General features: G+C 44.4%; 1 protein-coding gene across 1 annotated transcript; it reads right to left on the bottom strand.

The window, feature by feature from the left end:
• Nucleotides 1-4,371: 4,371 nt before the first annotated feature.
• nuak1b (NUAK family, SNF1-like kinase, 1b) lies at nt 4,372-22,911 on the bottom strand. The gene is made up of 7 exons (XM_076089412.1): nt 22,064-22,911; nt 16,809-16,929; nt 12,964-13,115; nt 11,746-11,811; nt 11,512-11,631; nt 9,664-9,796; nt 4,372-8,767 (listed from the first exon to the last, which is right to left on the bottom strand). The coding sequence occupies exons 1-7, from the start codon at nt 22,361-22,363 to the stop codon at nt 7,674-7,676; spliced, it is 1,986 nt and encodes a 661-aa protein (XP_075945527.1). The 5' UTR covers nt 22,364-22,911; the 3' UTR covers nt 4,372-7,673.
• Between the last annotated feature and the right edge of the window lie 274 nt (nt 22,912-23,185).

Genomic DNA, 23,185 nt, shown 5'->3' with positions numbered 1-23,185 from the left:
GCACTGGGACTCTGGAGTGGTTTGAGAGTGGGCCAGACATTCCTGAAGAGATCGCCTCCCAGACACCCAGCAGCAGCCAGTCAGCAACAAATTCCAGAATAGCAGCGCTGCCGCTAAAAATAGTCATCTGGACAGGAGAGGGATGGAGAGCTGGCTGTGTGGAGGGAGCCCGCTGGATGGAGGATGAATGATAGAGGAGTGGAAGCTGAGCAGGAAAGGAGGTAGCTTTATTCCATTCCATATCCAGTCACAATGTTATCACAGCGGTGCAGAGGAAAAGGAGTCCTGCAGGGTTGTGAGTTAGGGAACCTGTGTGAGTGCTTTCTGAGAGAGCGAGAACGAATGAAAGAGGTTATAAAAATGTGCACATGCATTTGTGTGTGTGTATGTGCAAAAAGAATGGAAAGTGGCCTCTCAGACTGTTATTTCTAAAACAATGTGTCAGCTAAGCAAGGGAACATATGCTTCACTGTACTCAGGACTTTCTTCAGGCCAGGCCTGGCCTGTTTATTTTTCCTGCAATGAACGGGCAGCTCGGTTTACAACAGCCACCCTAAACCTTCGCTGCGGAACATCCTGCCTGCAACAGCAGCCAGACGAGCCAAGGCAGCACTGACCTCGGCAGCTTTTTGCTCAATTTGAAGTATACCCCCCCCCCCCCCCCCCCCCTTCCCTTTTCATCTGATGAAGCCGTTTTTTGGGAGACAAAAGGAGTTGTAAAATGATTTGAAGCGCATGTAAATTTTTCAGCTTTCATGTCCCAAACCCCTCTGCGTGTGACGGCTTTTATCGGAGGCAGCTCGAGGGGCCTCTTTTCAAGTCTGCGCTTCACGGTAAAAGTAGAGAATAGCTTATATCCTCCAACATTATGCAGACTTTCATATCTGGAAGGCATAGAGTCGGGGTCACACTAAAGGACCGGAAGGGGTATGTGGGGAGGGGCCTGGGGTTGTTTGGCATTTTGAATGTGTAGTTGGGTATGCCGTCTCCACCAATAAACCCCCACCTCCAGGGGCAACAGGCTCACCTTCTCCATGTGGAGGGAGGAGGGTGAAGGAGGGAATAGTTCAGAGGGTCTAGCAGCTGGACTTTATTTAAGGGTCAAAAAGTGAACCAGAAATTGTTCGAGAGACATAAGAAAATCCCTTTGAAACTCAGATCATATCATTGTCAGGGGTGCAGCCGTAGAAAACTAAAAAAAAACATTTTTCTCCACAACGCTGTCTGTGTTGGCCTTTGAATACGACTGACAATTAATTACCGTAAGCATTTAAATTGTTGCATAATTGCCTCATTATTGTTTCTCCTCTGATCCTTGCTTGTCTCTGACAACTGTAATTTGCATTAAAACAAAAAGAGACCTCGTTCCAAGGATAATTATATTGCTCTTTTAGAGAAAACTTCCCAAAAAAAATAACGACTTTAGAAGATGATTGATGTCATTTTCTGTAGTTCACTGTCAGTGTGACAAAAAGAAATATTGTTGTAGGAGGGATTTATAAATAGAAGGCTTAAAGGCTACTTTTATAGCTCAGACAAGCTTACAAAGGCCAATTTCAGACTTGGGATAACTGTTTCAATGTGTGATTGAGGAAACCTAAATCCTGCTCTGCATTATACTGTAGAGGTATTTGATGTTGTCTTCTTCCAAAGAATGAAGCTTGTGTCTGGCCAGCACGAGCGGAGGTTGCTGTCCTACTCATCAGGACCAAAGCCCTGAAAGACTGCAGAGCTTCCAGCCACCCACCCACTCCCCCTTGCAAAATGTGGATCAAATTAACCCAGCAGCAGCAGCAGCAGCAGCAGCACTGTTCTCCCTCGACAATCAAATGAGTCTCCAAGTCCTAAAAACAGATACTCGTTTCTTCCCAGAGCCAGACATGAACTCTGTTCTCCGCTCCATGTTGTCTGCTGCTGTTTGTTTGACTCTGTCAGTTTTCTACTGACAAAAATTGCTTTTCTACAGAGACTGTTATAGTCTACTTTTTCAGTAATTACCAGCAGGTGTGCTGGGTCCAAAAAGAACAACAATATTCATTAAAGATGTAATATCAACACTTTTGTCACATAACTGACCTGAGGAATTTTTACCCAATACAAAGTCAATGAAATGCAATATAATACGCAATGGGTCTTTCATTGTAATCAATACCCAGAACCTTTGCTTCACACCAGAGGACCACTGCAAACATTCAACATGTGATCTATTTCCTCGGGGTCCTCTAGTCTACTGCATGGTTTACCATCCTCATCATTTGATATTTTGTATGATGTCAGTCACATTTTCCTGCTGTGAAAAAGTGTAACACACTTTCTATTGCCATGCAGGACACACAAATCACACACTGACTGACCCTCAAGACAAGCTGTATCAACAGCCCCCAGCATATCGAATAGAAACTCAAAAAGAATATAAAAACAAACGCGATGTAAAGCCAACGTGAGCGACAATAGAAACCACCTTTTGTCAGTCTGCCTATGTTCAAGACGATCCCATTGCGCACACAGGTCCTTTTCTTCTGAGTATGAAAACACGTGACATGTCTTCTTTAGGCGTAAAAGTCGTCTCTAATAAGTTTGTATTTTTGTCCTACATGGAGCACAGTGGTCAGTTGAATTCAAATAGGTGTAATCACTTCCAGTGGTGGCCAGTTTTCATGGTGGACAAAGTATTTTGAAAATACCACAGTATCACAGATTTATATTTGTCCTTTTGATTGGTTTCTCTCATCTTAATATGAGCCTGTGAAGGGTAAAGAGAGGGAGGAGGGAAGAAAATGAAACCCAAAAATGTTTTTGCGTGCTACAGATAAAGTGAGGAACTCCGTTTTGTTGGGAACGTGATGGACAATAAACAAAAATAATCATCCCTGAAGTATGTTTATGTGTAGAGTTAACCTGAATGTACCGAAGCCAGAGCGAGCTGTGAAATGTACACACGTTTTTGCAATGCAAGAGGATGTCTGGGCCCAATAATGTCTCCACTCCTGCATCATAAACCACTCTGCTGCGCAGCTACAGTATATGCTCAGTATGTTTTAATCACTATATTCTTGACAAAAGGCTGGTTTCATCTTAGTCTTTATACATGGCTCATGTACATTAGTTTGCATCTTTGTAACACATGCAGCTTTCTCTTCTTCCATTACTATTGTAGCAATAGTACTTAAAAATAATTTCCAGCCAGTTCTCCTGTCCATTGGAAGAGCAGGAGGTGGGCTCCCCAATGTGAGTAAATTAATGTGTATGCCCACTAATAAGCTCGACAGGGTTGTATGTGAGGAATTGATTAAAAGTTGTGCCTTCAACAGCATTTTGACAGAAATATGATACATTTGGAAGATGTCCATTTGTATGCTCATGATCATAAGCAAACGAATGGACAGAGGCAGAATGGATTGTTTTTCAAAGGTTGTTTAAAGAGCTGGTTTAAACTTCCTGTTGATGTTTTGATACTTGTTTCCACTGCAAAAAAACTGGTCACTATTGAACTTTATTGTAACCGACAGGACCAGACGTGCTGTGCAAGGAGAGGGACAGAACTGTAAAAAGATTTACAGCCACCTTTCAAGCCTACCAGGAATGACTTTTAGATGCTTAAAAATAGATTTTGGGTGGAGTATCACTTTAAAATCCATCAAGTTAATTTAAGGCAGAGGCTGTGGAAACACTGGATGATTTCACATTATCCTCGGTAGCTCCGCTTTGCTTCTAAGCAAAGGTTTAAGTTTTTAACAAATTCTTTCAAAATTAGTCAAATTACCTGTAGTTATTTAGTGCCCTAAACCTTTTGGCCCCATACATTAATTCAATTCATTATGTTAGAGTTTAGGATGCAAGTAGAAACAAACACCTTTGCTATGTGGATCACCACTGCTGACCTCCTTCCTGCCTTCATGTAGGTTTTTGGGTCACACATCGATGAGAAGAAATTAGGACATGTCTCCAGTAATAGTTTGTTTCTCACTTGTCCCAACTGTAAGAAGACGAGCGTTGGATGAAGTATTTGCAGTTCTGTCCCGCAGTCTGACCCCTGGGAATAATTTGTTTATCCAACTCCACCACTGGATGAAACCAGAAATAACTTTTTAAAGCGGCCGTTGAAAGTCAGGCTTGAGTACAGGAGACTTGAACTCTGGAAATAGATTAAAGGAACACTAGTAGTGTGTGAGAGACAGCAATCTTGGCCTATTTTGTGAATTGGATGAAGGGTGTTTGCAATGTGAATGTCATACACTTCAGTATTTATCCCCCCCCTGAGACAAATTTATACCTATATGTATTGGCAGTTTCCGTGTCCACGTCAAGGGAATGTCCTAATTACACTTTTTAAATTCGAATGACAACACACAGCATAAAAACAAACACGTGTAACTTTCAAGATCCATTTATTTGAGTTGAAACAGTACTACAGAGGCATTGTGTTGAGTAGAAATACACCCGGATGGATGAATTGAGATATTTTACAGGATTTGAGGAACTGTTAATTTCTTACTCACGCCTGACCGCTGCTTTCACAATGAGATGATACCACTCGATTTCGTACAAACAATTATATTTTTGTGTGCAGTACGACCTGAACACAACACACAGTCTAAAGCTGGCCGAAGCATGAACAGGGAGTATTTGGACAACAAATTAAATGGCTTGATCACCAATAAATACAAGTATAAAAACACATTGATAATAATTTGTATTATCAAAAAAAGAAGTTCATGAAAGATACCAAAGGCACACAACTTAATCCACCTCGGCAGTCCAGGATCACCAACAGACAAAATAAAACTGTGGCAATAGCCATCAATAGTAATGAGCCTTAACGAAAATAATACTTAAATAACATAATAATACTAATTTATTATTATTGTCATAACAATATCCAGTCAAGTTTTCCTATGATTAGACTTACTGCTAACTAACAGATATGCGCCACGTATTTCCAGTTTGGCAGAGTTAAAAGTTTCATCAGCAGATTATTTCCATTGCTTTATTTCCTTTTACTCCTGATGCATTTCGGATCTCCCCGACTTTGGTAGAGGTGCAAATGCAATTTTCTTAGGGTCAGCAATTGATGCATTAGTACATAATCTTGCATTTTGACCCTATGCCAATTCATCTAGTTTTTTTTTTTTTTTTTACTATTTGGAGGTTGCTAATGAACTACTTCTGAACTGAACTTCTCTCACCCACAGGTGTAGCACAACAGATGGAAACTGAGACTACACCAACTTCTTCAGATTTGTCCAGAAAATGTAATACTTCCAGGAAAGGAAGTATTTTCTGCCATAACATAAAGCAATATAAAGTTTCTTATATTTTGGAAAATCAAAAACAGAAGCATAATGAAACAAAAATACTAACATAGTATAATTTTCTCACTGTAAATCCAGTTGACAATAAAATGCAATACAAAAGGCAATAAAATGCAATATAATACGCAACGGGAACTGGAATCAATACCCAGGACCTTTGCTTCACACCAGAGGACCACTGCAAACATTCAACATGTGATCCATTTCCTCTGGGCAATTTACTGCATGTTTTTCCATCCCCATCATTTTAATATTTTGGATGATGTCAGTCACCGTTCTCCCACATTTTGCTGCTGTGGAAAAGTGTAGCACACTTTCTATTGCCATGCAGGACACACAAATCACACACTGACTGACCCTCAAGACAAGCTGTATCAACAGCCCCCGGCATATCAAATAAAAACTCAAAAAGAAAATGAAAACAAACGTGATGTAAAGCCAACGTGGGGATGATTTCATTCACCGATGGGGATTCCCAAGTCAAGGAAAAATCCACAGGACTCCCATTAGTCCCCGACCTATCCATTCCTCTGAATCATGCCAAACCTTCATTACATTTTTGGTATAAAAAAAAACTTTCCATCTACTCTTTCTACTCACTTTCTTTACTTTCACTAGTCTACATTACAATTCCTTCAAAACATAAATCTAACTCCTTGACCTTTCCTGTGTTTTACAGGAGAGTCCTCTCTAACCTCAGCACTTTTCCAAGCATCACTTTTTCACACGCTTTTCTTCTCCCTCTAGCTATAAATCTCTACACGCTGCTTCTCTCTTTACTCTCAAATGAAAACAATAGCTGGCTAATTGTGCTTCGTTGACATAATGGACTAGTATACACAGCTGGAGGGCTGAGCACGCACCGCAGATCCCACCTGTGCTGAGTCGGGCCGGGGCCGATAGAGATCTCTAGCACCAACACGTCTCCAGCCTTTGTCTGAGGAATTTGCTGTATCATCAGCAACCTAAACAAACAATCTTACTTAGCTGTTTTGAAGCGATTTGGGTAAAATATTAACAAGCCTGACAATAGAAACCACCTTGTCTTTGGTAAGGAAAGAAAAAAAAAAAAGATTCTCTCACTAAACAGCCGGTTTTATCAGGTGGCCCCGGAAATGTGAAGCCTCCAAGGTTAAGAGAGCCAGGCACATTCCAGGACTGTGAGATGGTGTCTGCCCCATCTCCCTTCACTAAATGCCCCACTAGGTGAGTCCCTCCAGACCTCTGGTGCTGCCAGCAAATCTGTGATCAACCAAACCACCTAAACTGCTGACGAACTCAAGTATGGGCTTAAAACACTGACAAAGAACACAGAGGAGGTCTCTCAGCGGCGGCCTGTGGGTCCTGGCATATCTGTGTGTGATTCTACATGTGGAAGGAGCGGGGGAGGAAGGAGAGGAGACTGTTTGATCTCAACTTTGAACCCCAAAACAAGTAAAGCTGCTCAGCTGTGCGCTGAAGGCCCTGGGTCTCTCCACATTCACAAACAACATTTAAAAAAAGCACAACTGGTGACAGGTTGGCCTGGCGTTTCCCTCCACTTTAAGGAAATGACATACATAATTTTTTTAATCATGAATCAAAAGAGGCACTTCCTACATATTCCCTAGTATCATACACATATATAGGACATACGCTTTTATGAAGGTATACTTGCCTGCATGTTTTACAAGCGCAGACACAGTTATATATGCTGAGTATGTATATGTTTCTCATCACGGAGTAACATAATTATATATGTCAGTTCCACACAAAGAGTTGGAGACAAGGAGCTTTGGACTCTTCCAGTAACAGCCAGCGCCCACCAGTTTTGCACTTAAAAACTAAAAAGCTACGAAAATATTAATAAATAATCAGCAATGTCAGTTATTTTTGGAACAAGACCCTGGTTCGTTTCTCTTTTTTTATATAGGAAGTAAAGATCACAAAAGCATGTGCTCTGTGTGAGTTTTAAGGTGCTTTTGTAAACTCAAACTCAAAATGGGTGGCGCACAAGGAGAGCCAACCAGTTTCTGGTTGCTGCGTTTGTGATTCTAACTTGCCTTCTTGCTGAATATGTAAACATGTTGAACACAGCAAAGTCTATGGGCGGGCCAAGAAAGCAGACTGGGTGGCATTCTCTCGCGCCAGCTCCTCTCTAACCCGAGCAGAAGTGTGTACATCTATGTGTGTATGTATGTGTGAAAACACATCATTCACATCATGATTTCAGCCCCATTTGGAAAACCACTACTTCCCAAAAGGTGTATCCCAGTAACACACTGGTCGTTAATGCCACCTATAAACATCTGTACACACACATACGCACACACACAGTCATGCTCAATTCCCTCTGCTTCCTCTCTCTCTGCCACCCATCTGTTAGGTGAGGTTACTGCTGATGTCCAGGGCTTGCTGGTACACCTGAGTCATGTCCTCCAGGTCCCCCAGCAAGGAGAAGCTGCCATTGTCCCCCGGGGAGCCTTTCGTTTTGGGGCCGCGGCTGAACTTGGGTCCCTGGAGCGGCGGGGCTGCCTGGAAGCCCTTGAAGTTGGCGAGCTGCAGCAGGTTTTCAGCCGAGGCGCAGGCCCTGATGTTTGGGCGGAGGTGGGGGGTGGAGGAATGCCATTCGGCCCCACTGAGGGAGCTGGGCGACAGGGACAGGACGGAGCTGTCCTCCCCGACTATGCTGGAGGGCCGACTCTGACTGCGGGACAGACCAGAGTCAGTTGAGGGATGAGGCTCACCGAGGACACCGGCTACCGCTGCTGCTGAGGGAGGCCCGCTGTAGGTGGAGTACTTGCCGTTTCGCTTCAAGATGCCCTTTCTCCCCATCACTCTCTTGGTCGGGGAGGTGGCTAGCAGAGACATACTGGCACCCCCTAAAAGCTCGGAGGACTCGCTGCGCTCTGGTGAGGAGTAGTACCCTGATTCCCGCTGTTGGTTGTTCTTTAAGATACCTTTCCTGGGCAGAGAGGGCACCATCTTTGCTGGCGAGCCTCCTCCCAGACTCAGCTCCTCTTCCTCTTGATCTGGACTTGAGGCTTCCTCTTCACCTTCGGCTTGTTGAGGCAGCGCTGCATGGCCCAACTCGACTTCTTCCAGACTGGCAGACCGCTGCTCCCCAGTGACCCTGGTCTTCAAGATCCCCTTGGGTCTCTTCAGACCCGGCTTGTCCTCTGCTTCACAGTGGGCCTCCCCTGCTTCAACATTTTCCTTCTTGGACTTTTTGGGCCTCTGGCGCAGCAGCTGGGGCATGGCTGCAGCCTTGCCTCCAGAACCACGTGGCTCAGTGCGATTCTGCCAGTCGATGAAGCGGGCCAGCATGGGCGAGCCTCCGTGATCGCGTTGGGTCTCGCAGTCACACACACTGTTCTTCCAGCCCCAGTTTACCCACCAGTGGTTGGCTATGTCCTCCACTGTGGCCCGGCGCTCAGGGTTCACCATCAGCATCCAGCGGATCAGTCCTCGGGCATCTGGCAGGAAACAGAAGAAGAAGAATCTGTAAGCCGTCTCATACTGCACAACACTTGGCATAAAAATCTATTCACATTATACCCTATTACGAGAACTCGATTGGAAGAGTGAGTTTGACACTGAAAGCACTTCTTGAGGCTGTCTAAATTCAAAGATGCTGGAATCAGGAATTTTAATTTTATTAAGAGGCTTTTGAAAATGACTGAAGTGCTTTTACATCCTTAATTAAAGTCACTAAATATGTTTCATGCTATTTTTCCATTGTTCAGTGTAAACCACAATAATGCAGCTTCAGTTAAATAACACAACAACACGGGGCAGTGATGAAATTCACACCATGTGAGTGTCTTTAGTTGAGTGTCATTCAGAACTCAATAATAATAGGCATAAAAAACACTTTTTGTTAAAATGAGTTTTAAATGGCTTTTTTGCACCTAGTTCTTACTATATGATTGAGTTCCATTAGACTTAAATCAAACTGTTAATGCGTAACCAAAAGGCAACGAGTAGTATGACAGGTTTGTAGCTTATGATATATTATTGAGTTTATTTACTGTCTGGACAAAAAAAGCATCATACATAATGGATTGTGCAGATATATGTGTATATTGAGAGCACTCTGATCAATATTCCATTCAACAGTTAATGGACTTTCAAGTATTTTCTGGAATTTCCATAAAGCGAATGCTGTACAATTTATAGACAGAAAGACAGGGGTCAATGGTTTCAGTTTATGACAAACGGTGTATCTCACTGACTAACTGCGGTACAGCTGAACTAGATTTTGTCAAGTATTGTTTATGATATAGTTTTATAAAAGGGCACTGGGATCCAGTGTGTTTTCAGAGCATGAGAAAAAAACAAAGAGAAATACAAACAAAGGTTCCTGCAGTACCTGATGACTGAGCGGGCTCTTTGTACTCGCCGTTGCTAATCTGGCGAATGAGGTTCTTGTGGTCTCCACCATCAAATGGCATTGTCCCGTAGACCAGGGTATACAGCAGCACCCCAAGAGCCCAGCTGTCCACCTGGGGAAAGCAAAAACTACACGGTTATAAACTAGTTCATTCAATCATACGTGGTGCACACACTGGCAGCGGGCCAATAAAACAAGACGTTTGAGGTGTGTTAGATTTGATGTTCTGCAATGGCAATAGTTCTGCAATGGCAAATGTTTTGATTGAATTAAAGTGAATGTTTCAGCTCTACTCGACATCAGAGCAGACTTATTAATTATACTTTTGAGTTAGACTTTGACATTAATAAGCACTACAATCACTTCTTCACGCTAACATCACACAAGAACATCTCTGTTAAGGAGCTTGTATAGCTACAGTGATTCTCCGGCGCAGCCTTCACAGAAATTATGACAAATGCCGGTACACTGGTGGGAAATGGCTTGTTTTCAATAAATCCTGTCCTCCAAACCCCCCCCCCCCCACACTCTCTCCTGCTCTGCCAGGCAGAAGCAAGCACTTTTTTGACCACCAACCTAATGCATTGTGGCTTTCTAAGTAAGCGGTTACATAAGACTTTGTGTATGGGGCATGAGGAGGTGCAGAGCCACGTGGGTAGTGGTGGGAGTGGAAGAGGGTAATGAGTCCAGCACAGATGGCAGAGTCGTGATATCCTGGCCCCCGATGACTCGCCGCAGACACGCTGCCATTTATTCGTCAGCAGATGACCTGACTCAGTGTGTGTATGTGAGAGTGTGACAAAGGGGGAAATGTGATTTGTGTGTGTGTGTGTGTGTTGACTGTGGCTAAGGGAGGATGCGATGTTCTGAGGAATGAACGTCCGATGGCGGTAGCTCAAGCTTTGAGACGTAGTCTAGGAAGAGGAAATCAGATAGGGCTGGTTAAAGAGCTAGTGTACTTCCTCTAAGGGTCTGGACCCACTTCAAGAATGTCTCTCTCTTCTGTTGCCGTTGGTCCATTCCCGAGGGCGAGACAGGGCAAGCACTATTGTTGTGTTCGAATTCCGTTGCCTGTGTTTGCTGTAATTTGTGGCCTCACCCCAACCGGGGGTTCTGTCATTTTGATTGCAATCGGACTACTGTAGTTTTTAGCACTCTGGAGTAAATTATAGTGAATTAGCCTAAATTGAATGGTTGGACTTGAATATCTAAAAATGCAAGTTTTTTCCCGTTTTGTTGCTTTGCTTTATGTAACTGATGCAATTTTGGAGACGACGCCCTTCAGAATGAGTATAGAATTGCCAGATACGTGGCTTTGGGGAGACATTTTCACTCTTTCTTTCACCCAAAACTATTTGACTTTGACCATGAGCGTCTCTTTGAGGTTGTGGAAGCTCATTCCGATCCCATTAGGATGAAGAGAAAGTGAGGAAAAACTATCCTCCAGTTCCTCACTTCAAAGGACCCAGACATTGTGGGAAGGGGAGGACAGGGAAGGGATGCAGACAGTATCTGAGCTGACCCACTGCGGAGATGCAAGAGATGCCTCCCTCTGACTGGAGACTAACAGTAATCCCATCAAAGAAGCAGAAAATAAAGCCTATCCACCTCTTTGTGTTCGGATGTGTGATATGTGATGATGATAATCACTAGTGAGATAATGATGAAAGCTATCTAAGGTGAGCAATCTGGGAGGTTCAAACCAAATTTAACAACCAGGGAGAACAATGATAATGATGGATACATAAAAGGAAATCCTGTCCTGGAATTAAGTTCACACACAAACAGCTGGGGTTTTAGTTATTGTCATTGTTCACTGGGCCTCACCTCTGGGCCATGGTAAGGTCTCCCATTGACGATCTCCGGTGAAGCGTAGAGCGGGCTGCCACAGAAGGTCTGCAGCAGCTTGTCCTTATGGTACAGGTTGGACAGCCCAAAATCAGCAATCTGTGGAAACAGGGGTACGTCTGAATTTTAACCGTAGCCATGTGATTGTTTATCCCTCACACAAGGATCATTTGAGGTGGGGGATTTCAGTCACAGATCAAGGGGCAAACCTACCTTAATATTACAGTTTTCATCCAGTAGCACATTTTCCAGTTTCAGATCCCTGTGAACCACTCCATTCTGAAAGACGAGTAAAAAAACACAGTAATGAATGATTGATGGTCGATGCATTATTCACTAGAGATGGATCAGAGTGATAAACAGTCCATTGTAGTAAGAGATGATTTACTCATGCAAAGCAAGCTCGTAGCTCTCGGGGGAAATCAATGCAAGCCTATTGGGCTCGTACTCTTTAATTGGAGTTGTCCCCTCTGGGGTCTTTATTCTGACATCTGCTGTGATCTTCTTTTCAAATTGACTCACATGTGTCACATAAACATGAGCCTGTAATTACTAACATGTATGAATTATGTTCTCACAACATCTAGGGATTAAAAAACAACTATACTGTTCATGTTAAGGCCTGGGTTTAAAAAACAAGAAACCTTGGAATTAACATGTGGTATGCAGACAGACAGACCCAGCTCAGATGGGGAGGAGTGACTTCACCAGTCACTCCTCCCCCCCCGGGGCTGTGCTCTGCATGGCATCTCCCATTGGTCATTGCCTGGCAGGGAGCTCATGTCCACATGATCCTGATTGGCAGACACAAGGAAGAAATGGTTGTTTGCTTGTTGTGTCAGTGACTCACACCACCGCACCCGGTGGGAGGCTGTGCTTGGTGGTGATGAGTCATCATTCATGGCAGTCTGGGACTCTCCTATCTGAGGCTCATGACATCATCCCTATCTCCAGCTGGGAAGAGGATGACAAGGGGGGAGCCCATCCAAACAAGCCCTGGCGACCTTGGGGTTTTGATGGGAGTTAGTGAGGTGTGGCTGCAGCTAAATATCTGGGGAAAAGCTATGGGGGTATCTCGGGACATCCATCAGCGTGTTTCAACAGATGAGGACAGAATTAATGCCGGGTCTGTTTGGCGCACTGTAATCGGAGTGTAAGCCTGAATTAAAGTGGCCTGTGTTCCTTCTTCACTCAGAAACAGATGACTCCCAAACACCAGCGCCAACAAAAGCATACTGTGTAGGGCCTGCCGATTAACATGGCTATAAGGCGTACGGTGGAGGTGCATGGTTAATGTTACAATAAGCATGCCGTGGCCTAGAAAACAAAGTCCGGATGTGTGTGAGAGAGCTAATGAGAGAAGGTGAACAAGAAACAGAATGTGCATGTTTTTTTTCTTCTCTATGTGTAGTATGGTATGGGTTTTCTCACCTTGTGGCAGTGGTGCACGGCGGAGACTATCTGTCTGAAGAAGTGTCGCGTCTCCCGCTCGCTCAGGCGCCGCCGCTCACTGATGTAGTCATACAGCTCTCCTTTGCTGGCGTACTCCATCACAATCACGATCTTGTCCTTGTTCTCAAACACTGAGAAATGATAAAACAATTGGTGTCCGTTAATATCTACTTTCAACGGCAAGAGAGGTGGGAGCACAACTTGTAAAGTCGTTCCACGTTAATTTGAACATATTAGAATCACAAATGGACATTGTTATGTGGAAAGCAGAATCAACCAGTTCACCCCCCCTTTAGTTTTCGAGCAAGAATACAAATTCCAGAGGAGCACATTACATCTCTGCATTTCTCCCAGGGTTACATCACCCAAACCCCACCTAGTGTGTCTGGCTCCTTCACAACAAAGCAAGGAGGGGTTGTTAACTCAATCAAGCCCACTCCTCAGAGACCAGAGCGAGTGGAGAGCAGTGAAAACCGAGATAAAGCAGAAACCAAATCAAGGAGAGAAAAGGTTCACTTTGCAGACAGAGGGTGCACCACAGTGTCAAGCGATGCCCTTGACACATCGCATTATGTCAACACATTTCACAACACACTCCCATATTCTTAACCACTATACTGAGTGTCTATATCACATAAATGATTGTGTAACGCTATATTGTGGCAACACGGTGCGACTTTCCCTTCTCACGGCAGACCTGGGCTCATATCAGGAAAATGAATGCTTTACTCAATACGGGTAAGAGCATACCCTGCTTATTCTAAGAGAATTCAACTGTCTTGTGTATTTCTGTGTGTGAGTCATAATGAGCGCCGAGCTAAATTCATTTAACTAATCATGTATCTTTCTGTTTACGAGTTAAAGTCCAAGTACAACATAATTGAAATGTCTTTTACGTTAACTGAGAGTAGCGCTTGAATTAAAAATGGTGACTTGTTGCACATCTGGTGAGCGGAGATGGTAATGTTATTACAGTTGTGTTACTGTAATGCCTTCCCATCCCACTGCAGTCACCAAACATATCATTCTGTGTCAGTATTTAGCCTTCTAGTGTATAATTTCAACTTGGCAACATACTTCTCTCCCAGCGCCTTGGCATGAAGGGAATGAAAATGGTTAGGCGGGGAGAGAAGGACAGAGAGAAGGACAGAGAGAAAGGCTGAGGAGATGACAAGAACACAGTCAGTCATGTTGCAACGTATTGTGTCGGTTGATTTTCCCACACGAGAGGGTCACCGGGGGTGAGGGCCTCTGCTTTCTGCACCCTTGAGTGAGCACCTTCATAGTTTGTCACACTACTTTCCCCACCCCCACCCAATCTCAGGGTCTTTTAAAAGATATAATCCTCTACAAAAACACACAGTTGCTGAGTGATGGTAATGCTCTCTGATTGGGACTGTCTGGCCGCTTGGGGAGTAACAGACGGGATGTAAGCCAAGCACCTGGGAGGGCAGAGCAGAAGCAGCCCTCTGACTGGTGGACAGAGCGGTGACTTGGACTGACATTCGTGGTGAGCCGTGGTGGGGTTGTGCTTCGAGAGCCGATACTCAGCTTGCACTCGCATTTACCTTTGACCCCTGGTGGTGAAGTAATTACCTGGCTTACATAACTCGGGTTTGTTACAGCCCGTTGAGCACGCCAGCCACCGCTGCAGCCTCGCTGTCACTCACCAGGCTTTGTTCACAGGCCGAGCCCTCAGATCTGACTTATTAGCACCTATTGTCCTATTATCTTCACTGATGAAAGACGATGTTGCAAGCTTGCAAAAGGGACCAGAAGATTACTATGACAAAGTGTAACACAGAGGAGTAGTGGAGTACTATTGATGCAGACAATAAATAAGCAAGCATTGAAAACTTCAAACTTTTTGATTAACTCAACAAGTTATTTATTGAATTGTTTATTATTTACTGAACTTAGCTACCATGACAAAAGATCTTCAGAGTTTAAATGACTATCCAGGCTTATGTCACCTTTAGAGAATGCAGTATAATGAATACAATAAAACTTCACTCACAGCATGTGTGTGTCTGTTCAAAATGTATGCCTCCTCCGTATTTCCCTTTCCCGTTAAAGGAATAGTTCGACATTTTAGGAAATACACTTAATCGCTCTTTTGCTGAAGGTTAGATGAGGAGATCAATACCACTGTTTTCTGTACGGTAAATATACATCGTGCTACCAACATGTTAGTTAGTTAGATGTATTTTTGCATTTACAGCATTCTTTGGGGTTGACTATTTGTCTTAAATGGTGGGCACTAGGGTACCTAGCCTGAGGAGCGAAGAGCAAAATCTGCTTTTAAATGCCCAGCACAGCATGCTGATGGATGCAGAATGTGAGGGAGTGGTAAAAAATCAATCTTCACAAACACATCTGGTTCAGCTTTGCTTCACACAAGGCAGTTAGCAGGGGCTGTTGAAGAGGGTGTTGCCGGATACAGAAATCGCGGGGCCTCCTATATGTCTCTAAAGCAAGGCTGGGTGGAGGCCAGGCCACAACAGTAAATGGTGGGTTTGAAGAGAAACACCAAAGAGCGAGAGCATTGAGTCTGGTCGGGTTTGTTGGTGGAGTAGGCCGCTGATAAAGGAAGGCAGCACACAGAGGAACACCACACAGCCTCCTCGGAGTTTATAAAAATTAGGTGTTCTTTTAATCATTCTCCCACAAAACACATACAACTTGGCTGCACTTCGGCCCTCCAGCTGACTGCTGGCACGTTCCCATGACAAATAGTTATGTTTGTTGCATATTCACTTTGCCGATAACAACCTGGGGACTTTGACACCGAACAAAGGATAGTGGGTAAGCCAGCTTGGGCAGTGGCACACAACCGGCTGCCATTGTGCCAGGGCAGCTATCTTGAAAAGGGCATAGAAACCGTTGCTTTGTTGACACAGGCATAAAAAAATAAGTCACAAGTCACAAATCACGTGAAACCGACTCACGCCGCAGCGCCTTGTGACTTTAATTGCCTGCACATACACCCAGACTACATTATAAGAGATGATTAATTGCATGCAATATGTTGACAGAATTCAATGGGAATTGTTCAAACTTTACACTCACCATTAATCCTAATCTATGTTTTCTTCCAGTGAAGTTAAGGTCATTCAAAGGGGCTCGTATTTAAAGAAGGAGCCGTTTGAGCCTGACTTGAAGGCTTGGATATTTAGAGAGAGTTGCTTCCTGTGGTAGATATATGCTGATGTTGCTCCAGGGAAGGCTTAAGGTCTTTCCTCCCTCTGCATAGCACAGTCAGACAGGGTGCATGCCTGGGTGACTTAGGTCAATTCAGCATCTCCCTTGATATACACACAGGCTCATACATAGACACAAGTATACAAAGACACATATGTGCGTCTCACACACACACACATACACAAGAAGAGTCTGGCTCCCAGCTGCAGTTGTCTCTAAGTATCAGCAGATGTTTGGCCCTGAGATCAAGACCAGAGAAGACAAGAGATGAGACCTCTTAGATGTGGGAGAGGCAATCCCTTAGAATACCACCCTTCTTACACACACAAACTTTCAACGCACACGTGCACACACACACCCACTCAGAGAGATCCAGGTGCACCCCGTGAAAGCCATCCAGACTTTTACGGGCCCAGGCAGCCAGACAGAGCAGATGAGATGAATAACATCCCAGAGCTGTAGTCCAGGTCTTATTATGACATCTGCATGTCATAACATGACAATCCTGCAGCTCGGCCACAAGTGCTGAATGAGTTGAGGGAGGGGAGAATTTTGGACATATGGGCAAACGGCCGTGTACGATTTGTCGTGTGTCTTTTTGCAGGTATGCAGCAAGCGCTCACCTTCATATATAGAGATGATGTGTGGGTGGCGGAGGGCTGACATGATCTCAATCTCTCGACGGATGTGAACCATGTCCTGCTCGTCCTTGATCTTCTCCTTCCGAATTGACTTGATAGCCACCTGGAAACAGAGGGCAGAGGACGCTTTGATCAGCTGACTTATAGAGTAACATAACATTTAGATTTCGCAGTAACAGAGAGCTTGGGTGCCACACATTTTCCTTTTTGTCCGCTTAAACTGATTTCATAACTCCATTGATTTCATTTGGAGCGGGAAAATAAGACTAAAGCACATTTATATTCACTATTTTATCAGTGCACTTTAAAATGTACATGGCTCACACAGATTACATACTGCACACCATGTGACGTCTGTCTGCCTCAGTAAAAACATGTGAGCCAACTCAGTATGTACTGTACTGCTACATATCTTTCCTTAATACACTCAATCAACCTCATTTACCCCCCTCAGGGCTCCTGTAGGGCCAGCATAACGACCTCTGACCTCCTCACCAGGCCTCGCTGTTATGACAGCCACATGAGTCAAACAAGGTAGGAGGTGTCATCTTAGTCTCACACTATGTAATTTACTCAGCCTCTTTTCTGTATGAAGCAAAATGAAGGTTAAAAACAACCTGACATGTGATGCCATAATGGAGGCTTGCTTTGTCCTCTTTCAGGGCCTGGGCCTACATTTAACCAGGTATTAGTCAGTGTCTGGGCCGCGTCTCTCATCTGGACCCCCCGACCCGTCTCTAACAGAGAGATCAGATGTCAGATTCCACAGCAAACCGTCTTCTCTCAGAAACAGCTGAGGACGACGAGTATCATGAAAAGGAGGGACGGTAGTTGTTAAATGTTCATGGTCCCTGGAGGAAGGCTGGGAGGCAAGGAGGTCAAGAGTGCTCCTCCATAAATCATCAGACGTCAGTATTAACCTACACAGCCGTGCTTCCTCCCCCGTCGAAAAGTCCTTGAGAAGACACTACATCACTACCCGGTCTTCTTATTTTTAGTCACTCTGATTAACAACAGCTAATGGCCTACTTTTGAAATAGCCTGAAAAGCTGGCCTGCTGGGAGTTTTATGGAGGAATCGGGAGAATGGGCAGGGGTTGAGGAAGTGATTCAGTCTACTTGCCTTGCCAATGGGCCTGCTACATGAGGTTCAACAGTCAACAACTACACTTGATTTGAAGATTTTTCACTGTCATGGCAATGCCACCGGGGTAAGAGTCGGCTGCAACTGGATGCATTCAAACCTCCGGCCTGTGTCCTCCTTAAATGGGAGGTTAGGGGCCTTTTTCCAAAGAAGCTATTCAAGAGTACACAGTCTAGCACATGTCACTATAATTGTAGCCTAAACATTCTGGATTGAGTCCTGAGTTTGCTTTGATCAGGCCTCTATAGAGTCTGTTAGCTCTGAATTCTGTTAGTTTAAACTTTTGTCCTTTCCTAGTGAAGCGGTGGTATTCTGAGGAGCCCAGCTTTATTCCATTCAGCAGAAACCACAGGCAGTAGCGAGTGCCAAGCTAATTACCGAGTACATCAATAAAAATAACCCCAAACCGGAATGGTTCCCTTCCAGAGCATGCCTTGATTACATAGAATTTAAAGAAATGATACCATAATAAACAAAATTGGGTCCAGGGGGTCCACATGCTGTGTACATAATTGGGGAAAGTTGTTTGTGTCTTAACACTGATGTGTTTCCTTACCTCATCAGATTCATCAACATTTTATCACTGATTCCCAAAACGTAAGTAACATTTTTGACTTTGGTGTTTAACAGTGAGGCAGAATGTGAGTCACTTTCCTGGATTTAATGTCGGAACCAATTCAGGAATTCATTAATTTAGGCAACAACAAGAAATTCAAATGTTACTTGCAAAGGCAAGAGAACTCTACAAATACTGCTGCCGAAAACCAAAAAGTTTTCCCCCCCCCAAAAAGGGTAATCAATCTTTAACAGCCATGATCTTGATTCCACACTGCATGTTAACTCATCGAATGAGCCAGCTCTCCCACATTGGGCTTGAGACAAAGCCATGCATCTCTGGTGTATCTCCTCATGTTCCCCTGCCCTGACCCCGATGCGGATCGTTAAACAGGACTTCAGATCAGCCACTTGCCAGCTGGCCTGGCCGGCTGACACAGCTACGCTTGTCCTTAAGTGGATCCCTATTACTGTCACTCACAGTAAACAGGCGCTGCACTGCTGCCCACGCCGGCCCCTGCCAGGTATGGGGCCGGGCCTCGTCTGCCCCCTCCCCTCCTTGTCTACAACAGAGCTGTTTGAAGTGAAAGTCCATGTTTCGCTTCGGTAGAGCCTGACATCTTCCTGTGCTTTCTCAGGCCATTAAAATAGATGAAGTATTCATCACAAGCTCACCCTTCTCTGCGCTCTCTAAAGATCACGATCATCTGTTGTGTTGCAAGTGTGTGTGTGTGTGTGTGTGTGTGTGTGTCTGAGTCAGAGTTAGGGGGGAGACAGAGAGAGTGAGTGGGAGGGAAGAGGCCCATCACTTTTCCAGAGAACTATATTCTCAAACACAGCCAGGAATCATAATACCTCAACGGCACCACATATAGCAGAGGAATGTCAGTGTCCCCCCCCCTCGTACCTCTCCAGTGAATCCATTGTTGGGGAATGATGTAATCTGGTGCTTTAAGCTCGTACTAATATAACTCTCTAACCTCTTTAACTGAGGCTGTCCCTGTCTTGTTATGGTGGTGGGCTTCCCTGTGTCTCTGTGCAAACTACCTACCCCCTCCGGTGTGCGATGGATCCCCCATACAGGATATTAACCTTCCCCTTCAATCTCATTTCCTGCTGTGGATGGCCTTTCAAGTGTCACTGCCCATTTTAGGCCCGGTTGTCACCACAACCTTTATACTACAGTCACCTAGATGGCAAATACTACATTAGGACACACAGTGTCTTTCTCTCACGGGTACACAAACATGACACACATCTTCTAAAGCAGAGGTTCTCTTTTTTTTTAGACTTATAAGTCTTTTTTTTCACTTCCATAGTCTTAGTTATGTGAAAGAACAACACAACAGACATTATTAGACCTGTACATATTATCATATAACATATTTGCAGATTCTAAGAGGTTTGTTGGATCAGAATGTCATCTAGGAACTATTATACTGTAGATTTAAAAATTGCATTTGAAAACTTTTCATGGACCCACTGTCAGCGTGCCACAGACCACTGCGGGACCCCGAACCCCACACTGAGAACCGCTGTTCTAGAGGCTCGTGCACACGTCACATATCCCCACTATGATCTCTATGATCAATTGCACTCCTCCATATAATGTTGGGTTTCCACTGAGCTGCCAAGCACTACGACATATGGCTTTGCAGATTAAAGCAGACAGTCACTCAGTTCCACTTTCGCTGACACACTAAATGTGCCCACATCTAATCAATCTTCCCCAAGTGCCTTCAGCTCATTCCACACATGTGGATACAAACAGTCAGTCGCACACAAAACTTTCTCGGTCCGTCTGCTCGACTCATTTGGTTTGAGGAAACGAACCAGGAAAAGGCACAGGGGGTAGTCGAGATGATTGCATAACAGTCTCACCGCACGGCTGTATCTGCCATACGGACACAAGGGACTAACCTGGAGTCAGAGGCCAAGTAAACTCTAGCAACGCAGCGCCAGACACACGTGGCCCGTGAGGCAGCCGGTAGTCATGCTCTGTCTGTTTTTCTGCTGGTACTCCATGAGCAGAGGCGTTGATTCTCAAAGGACTTCCCCTAAGATATACAAACTCCCACGTGAAACACAGTGGTGCAAGGAAGCCCTATACTTTACCGAGATACTATTTAAAGTCTAAATGCTACGCTCAGGAAATTGCAGCAGATTACAGGAGAGTGGAAGGCATTGGGCCAGTGAGTTTTGACCTACAAAGGGTTATTTGTATACTGACAGGTGTTTCTATTATTTTGCCCACCCCATTTCTATCAGTGAGGGTAGGCTAAGTGACAGAAACACCTGTCTGTGTAATATAATACAGATTAATAGCACCACGAACAACAGCCTCCAAACTAACCATGAAATTGATTCGATGCCTCTCTAAATCTGTACATTATAACCCTCATGAAGGTAGGATTTTGGTTAGGGGGCGTAATTGAATTGAACTTAATGTAAACATTAATACCAGCATGGTTTTAGAAACACTACAAAAGCACAGAAATCTGTGAATAATCTAGTGTGAGTGGCTGTCAAATACTGTTAATCGTTAAAACAATACATTTCAGAAGCCAAACAATTTGAGCCAATTTCACTTATCTCCTTGAAACAATATCTGAAACTCAGAATGTCAAAATTATTTATTTTGACCCTTCCAGTCAAATAGTCAGTATAAGTATTGTGCAATTTTACAGTGGAAGCGAAATGCTTCCCGTTAGAGCGGCTGCCATGGCAATAATAAATAAGAAAACAAACCGGAGAAAGGACAAGGAGCTAAGTGAGACAGGCCAAGTGAGAGCAGCCCCACCGAAGGGTTTATGGCTCCCTTATGAAGCATGCAGGAGTTATGAAACCATTGGGGGACATTGTTGACCTATGAGTTTCCCCCTGGCTTTATCAGAGCTCATGGAAAGCACCTCACATCCTGCCAGAATGGGCAGAGGGGTCACATTTTGCCACAGGGGGAAATAAAATAATATTTGGAAACACGGGCTGGCCAGTACATTACAGCAGATGGCTGGCACAGAAAGCCATATAAATATAAATATATATAAATAGAGAGAGAGAGAGAGAGATTGTACATAAAGAAACAGAAAGTGTTGGACTGACTCATGCAAAAACACTCTCCCAGCAAAATACAAACAAAACCGAAAGGATGTGTCTGAAACATTGAACAAAAAAAATGTGAGTGAGCCCAAGTATCTCTGGGGGGCTGTTTTCCATGATGTTTACAGTCTGAGACCCCTGAGTCGCATCTGTCAGTCAGTAGCCGGATTTGCACTCAGGTATCCGGTCGTGAGGCCCCGCATAGGACATGGCGTGTGCAGCCACAACTCCCTGGACCCATGGGCCCTTTTGAGCAGAGGGGGGATTCCCAGGGGGGGGGCAGGACATGCACACGCCTCTGAGAGCAACAAAGCACTTATTTTAGGAGCAATGTTTCTTTTTCTGTGGTGGCTACAGCATGTACAACAAAGCGCCTGGGCGAACTGAAAGCATCATGCCAGATGTTTACAGCTGCTCAAAGCGCCTCTTAAGTGACTCACCTCTCTGCCGGAGCGTCGCTCGATGGCCTTCTTCACTTTGCCGTAGGTGCCTCTTCCCAGCGTCTCCAGCAGCTCGTAGCGGTGTTTCAAATTGTGCTTGTGGTGGTGCTTCTTCACGCCGGGATTTCTCCGTCCATCACCGCTCGCCGGGGTGTCTTCGGCCGAGCTGCCGGCAGGCGGGGATGGAGCTGGAGGTGGAGGGGAGAGGTCACCTCCCGCCGGTTTGCCCGCTGAGGTTTGGCCCCTCTGGGCCTGGGGACGGGCTGCCCCCCGGTGGGGCGATAAATAAGCGGTTTCCATCTCACTAGGGAAGTGTTTAAACAACCTCCCCCACTGTTAAATATTTCAAACTACCTACCTAAAGTAAATTGATAATATAATACTTAAAAAGGTCTAATAATAGTAATAATAAATAAATAAATTACAAGGAATAACGTAGCCTACTAGTCATAGCCTATTATTACATGTGGAAACTGACATTTCCAGATTGTCTGGGTTGATCAATTGGCTTTGATCAGTTATTTCCTCCTCCTACCTATTCATGTTATTATCGCTTTAATCCTAATCAATCTACTAATGGATTAATCGCACGAGTCTATAAGGACATTATCGGTACATAATTACCTAATACATAGTCCTTATCACAGGATAAAAAAATAATTATAGTGCCAATATGTAATAAAATATGTTTTCAGATTTCGACAGCAGGCAGCATGCCGGAAGCTGAATTGGTTGGATTCAAATATGATATATATATATATATATATATATTGGCTATAATGTATGTGCAAGCTCTATCCCAATAAAATAATAATAATAAAAAACGACTAAATCAACGGGTCTGATCTCACTCCTCGGTCGACTTGCATGATCTAGCTGTGTATAACTGTGGCTCGTTCACCTTATCTGTCGTCCTAAACGCTGCCAACATCACCGACTCACATCTGAAAGGCGAGAAAGCTGCGACGAAACCGGCGTTTTGGATGAAGATGACCCTCATTTTGCCCACGGCCCAGGTAACGGCTCCTCATTCATCTGGGCTCTGTCTATTGTGCGACTGCATGCTCCGTGCAGTGGTCGACGGTGGTAGAGGTGCGCTGTGATCGGACACTATCTCAAGCT

This window comes from Anarhichas minor, unplaced genomic scaffold (assembly GCF_050575085.1).
Source record: "Anarhichas minor isolate MPS153535 unplaced genomic scaffold, ASM5057508v1 ptg000011l, whole genome shotgun sequence".
NCBI classification, from domain to species: Eukaryota; Metazoa; Chordata; class Actinopteri; order Perciformes; family Anarhichadidae; genus Anarhichas; species Anarhichas minor.
This window is presented reverse-complemented; position numbering and strand designations above follow the sequence as displayed.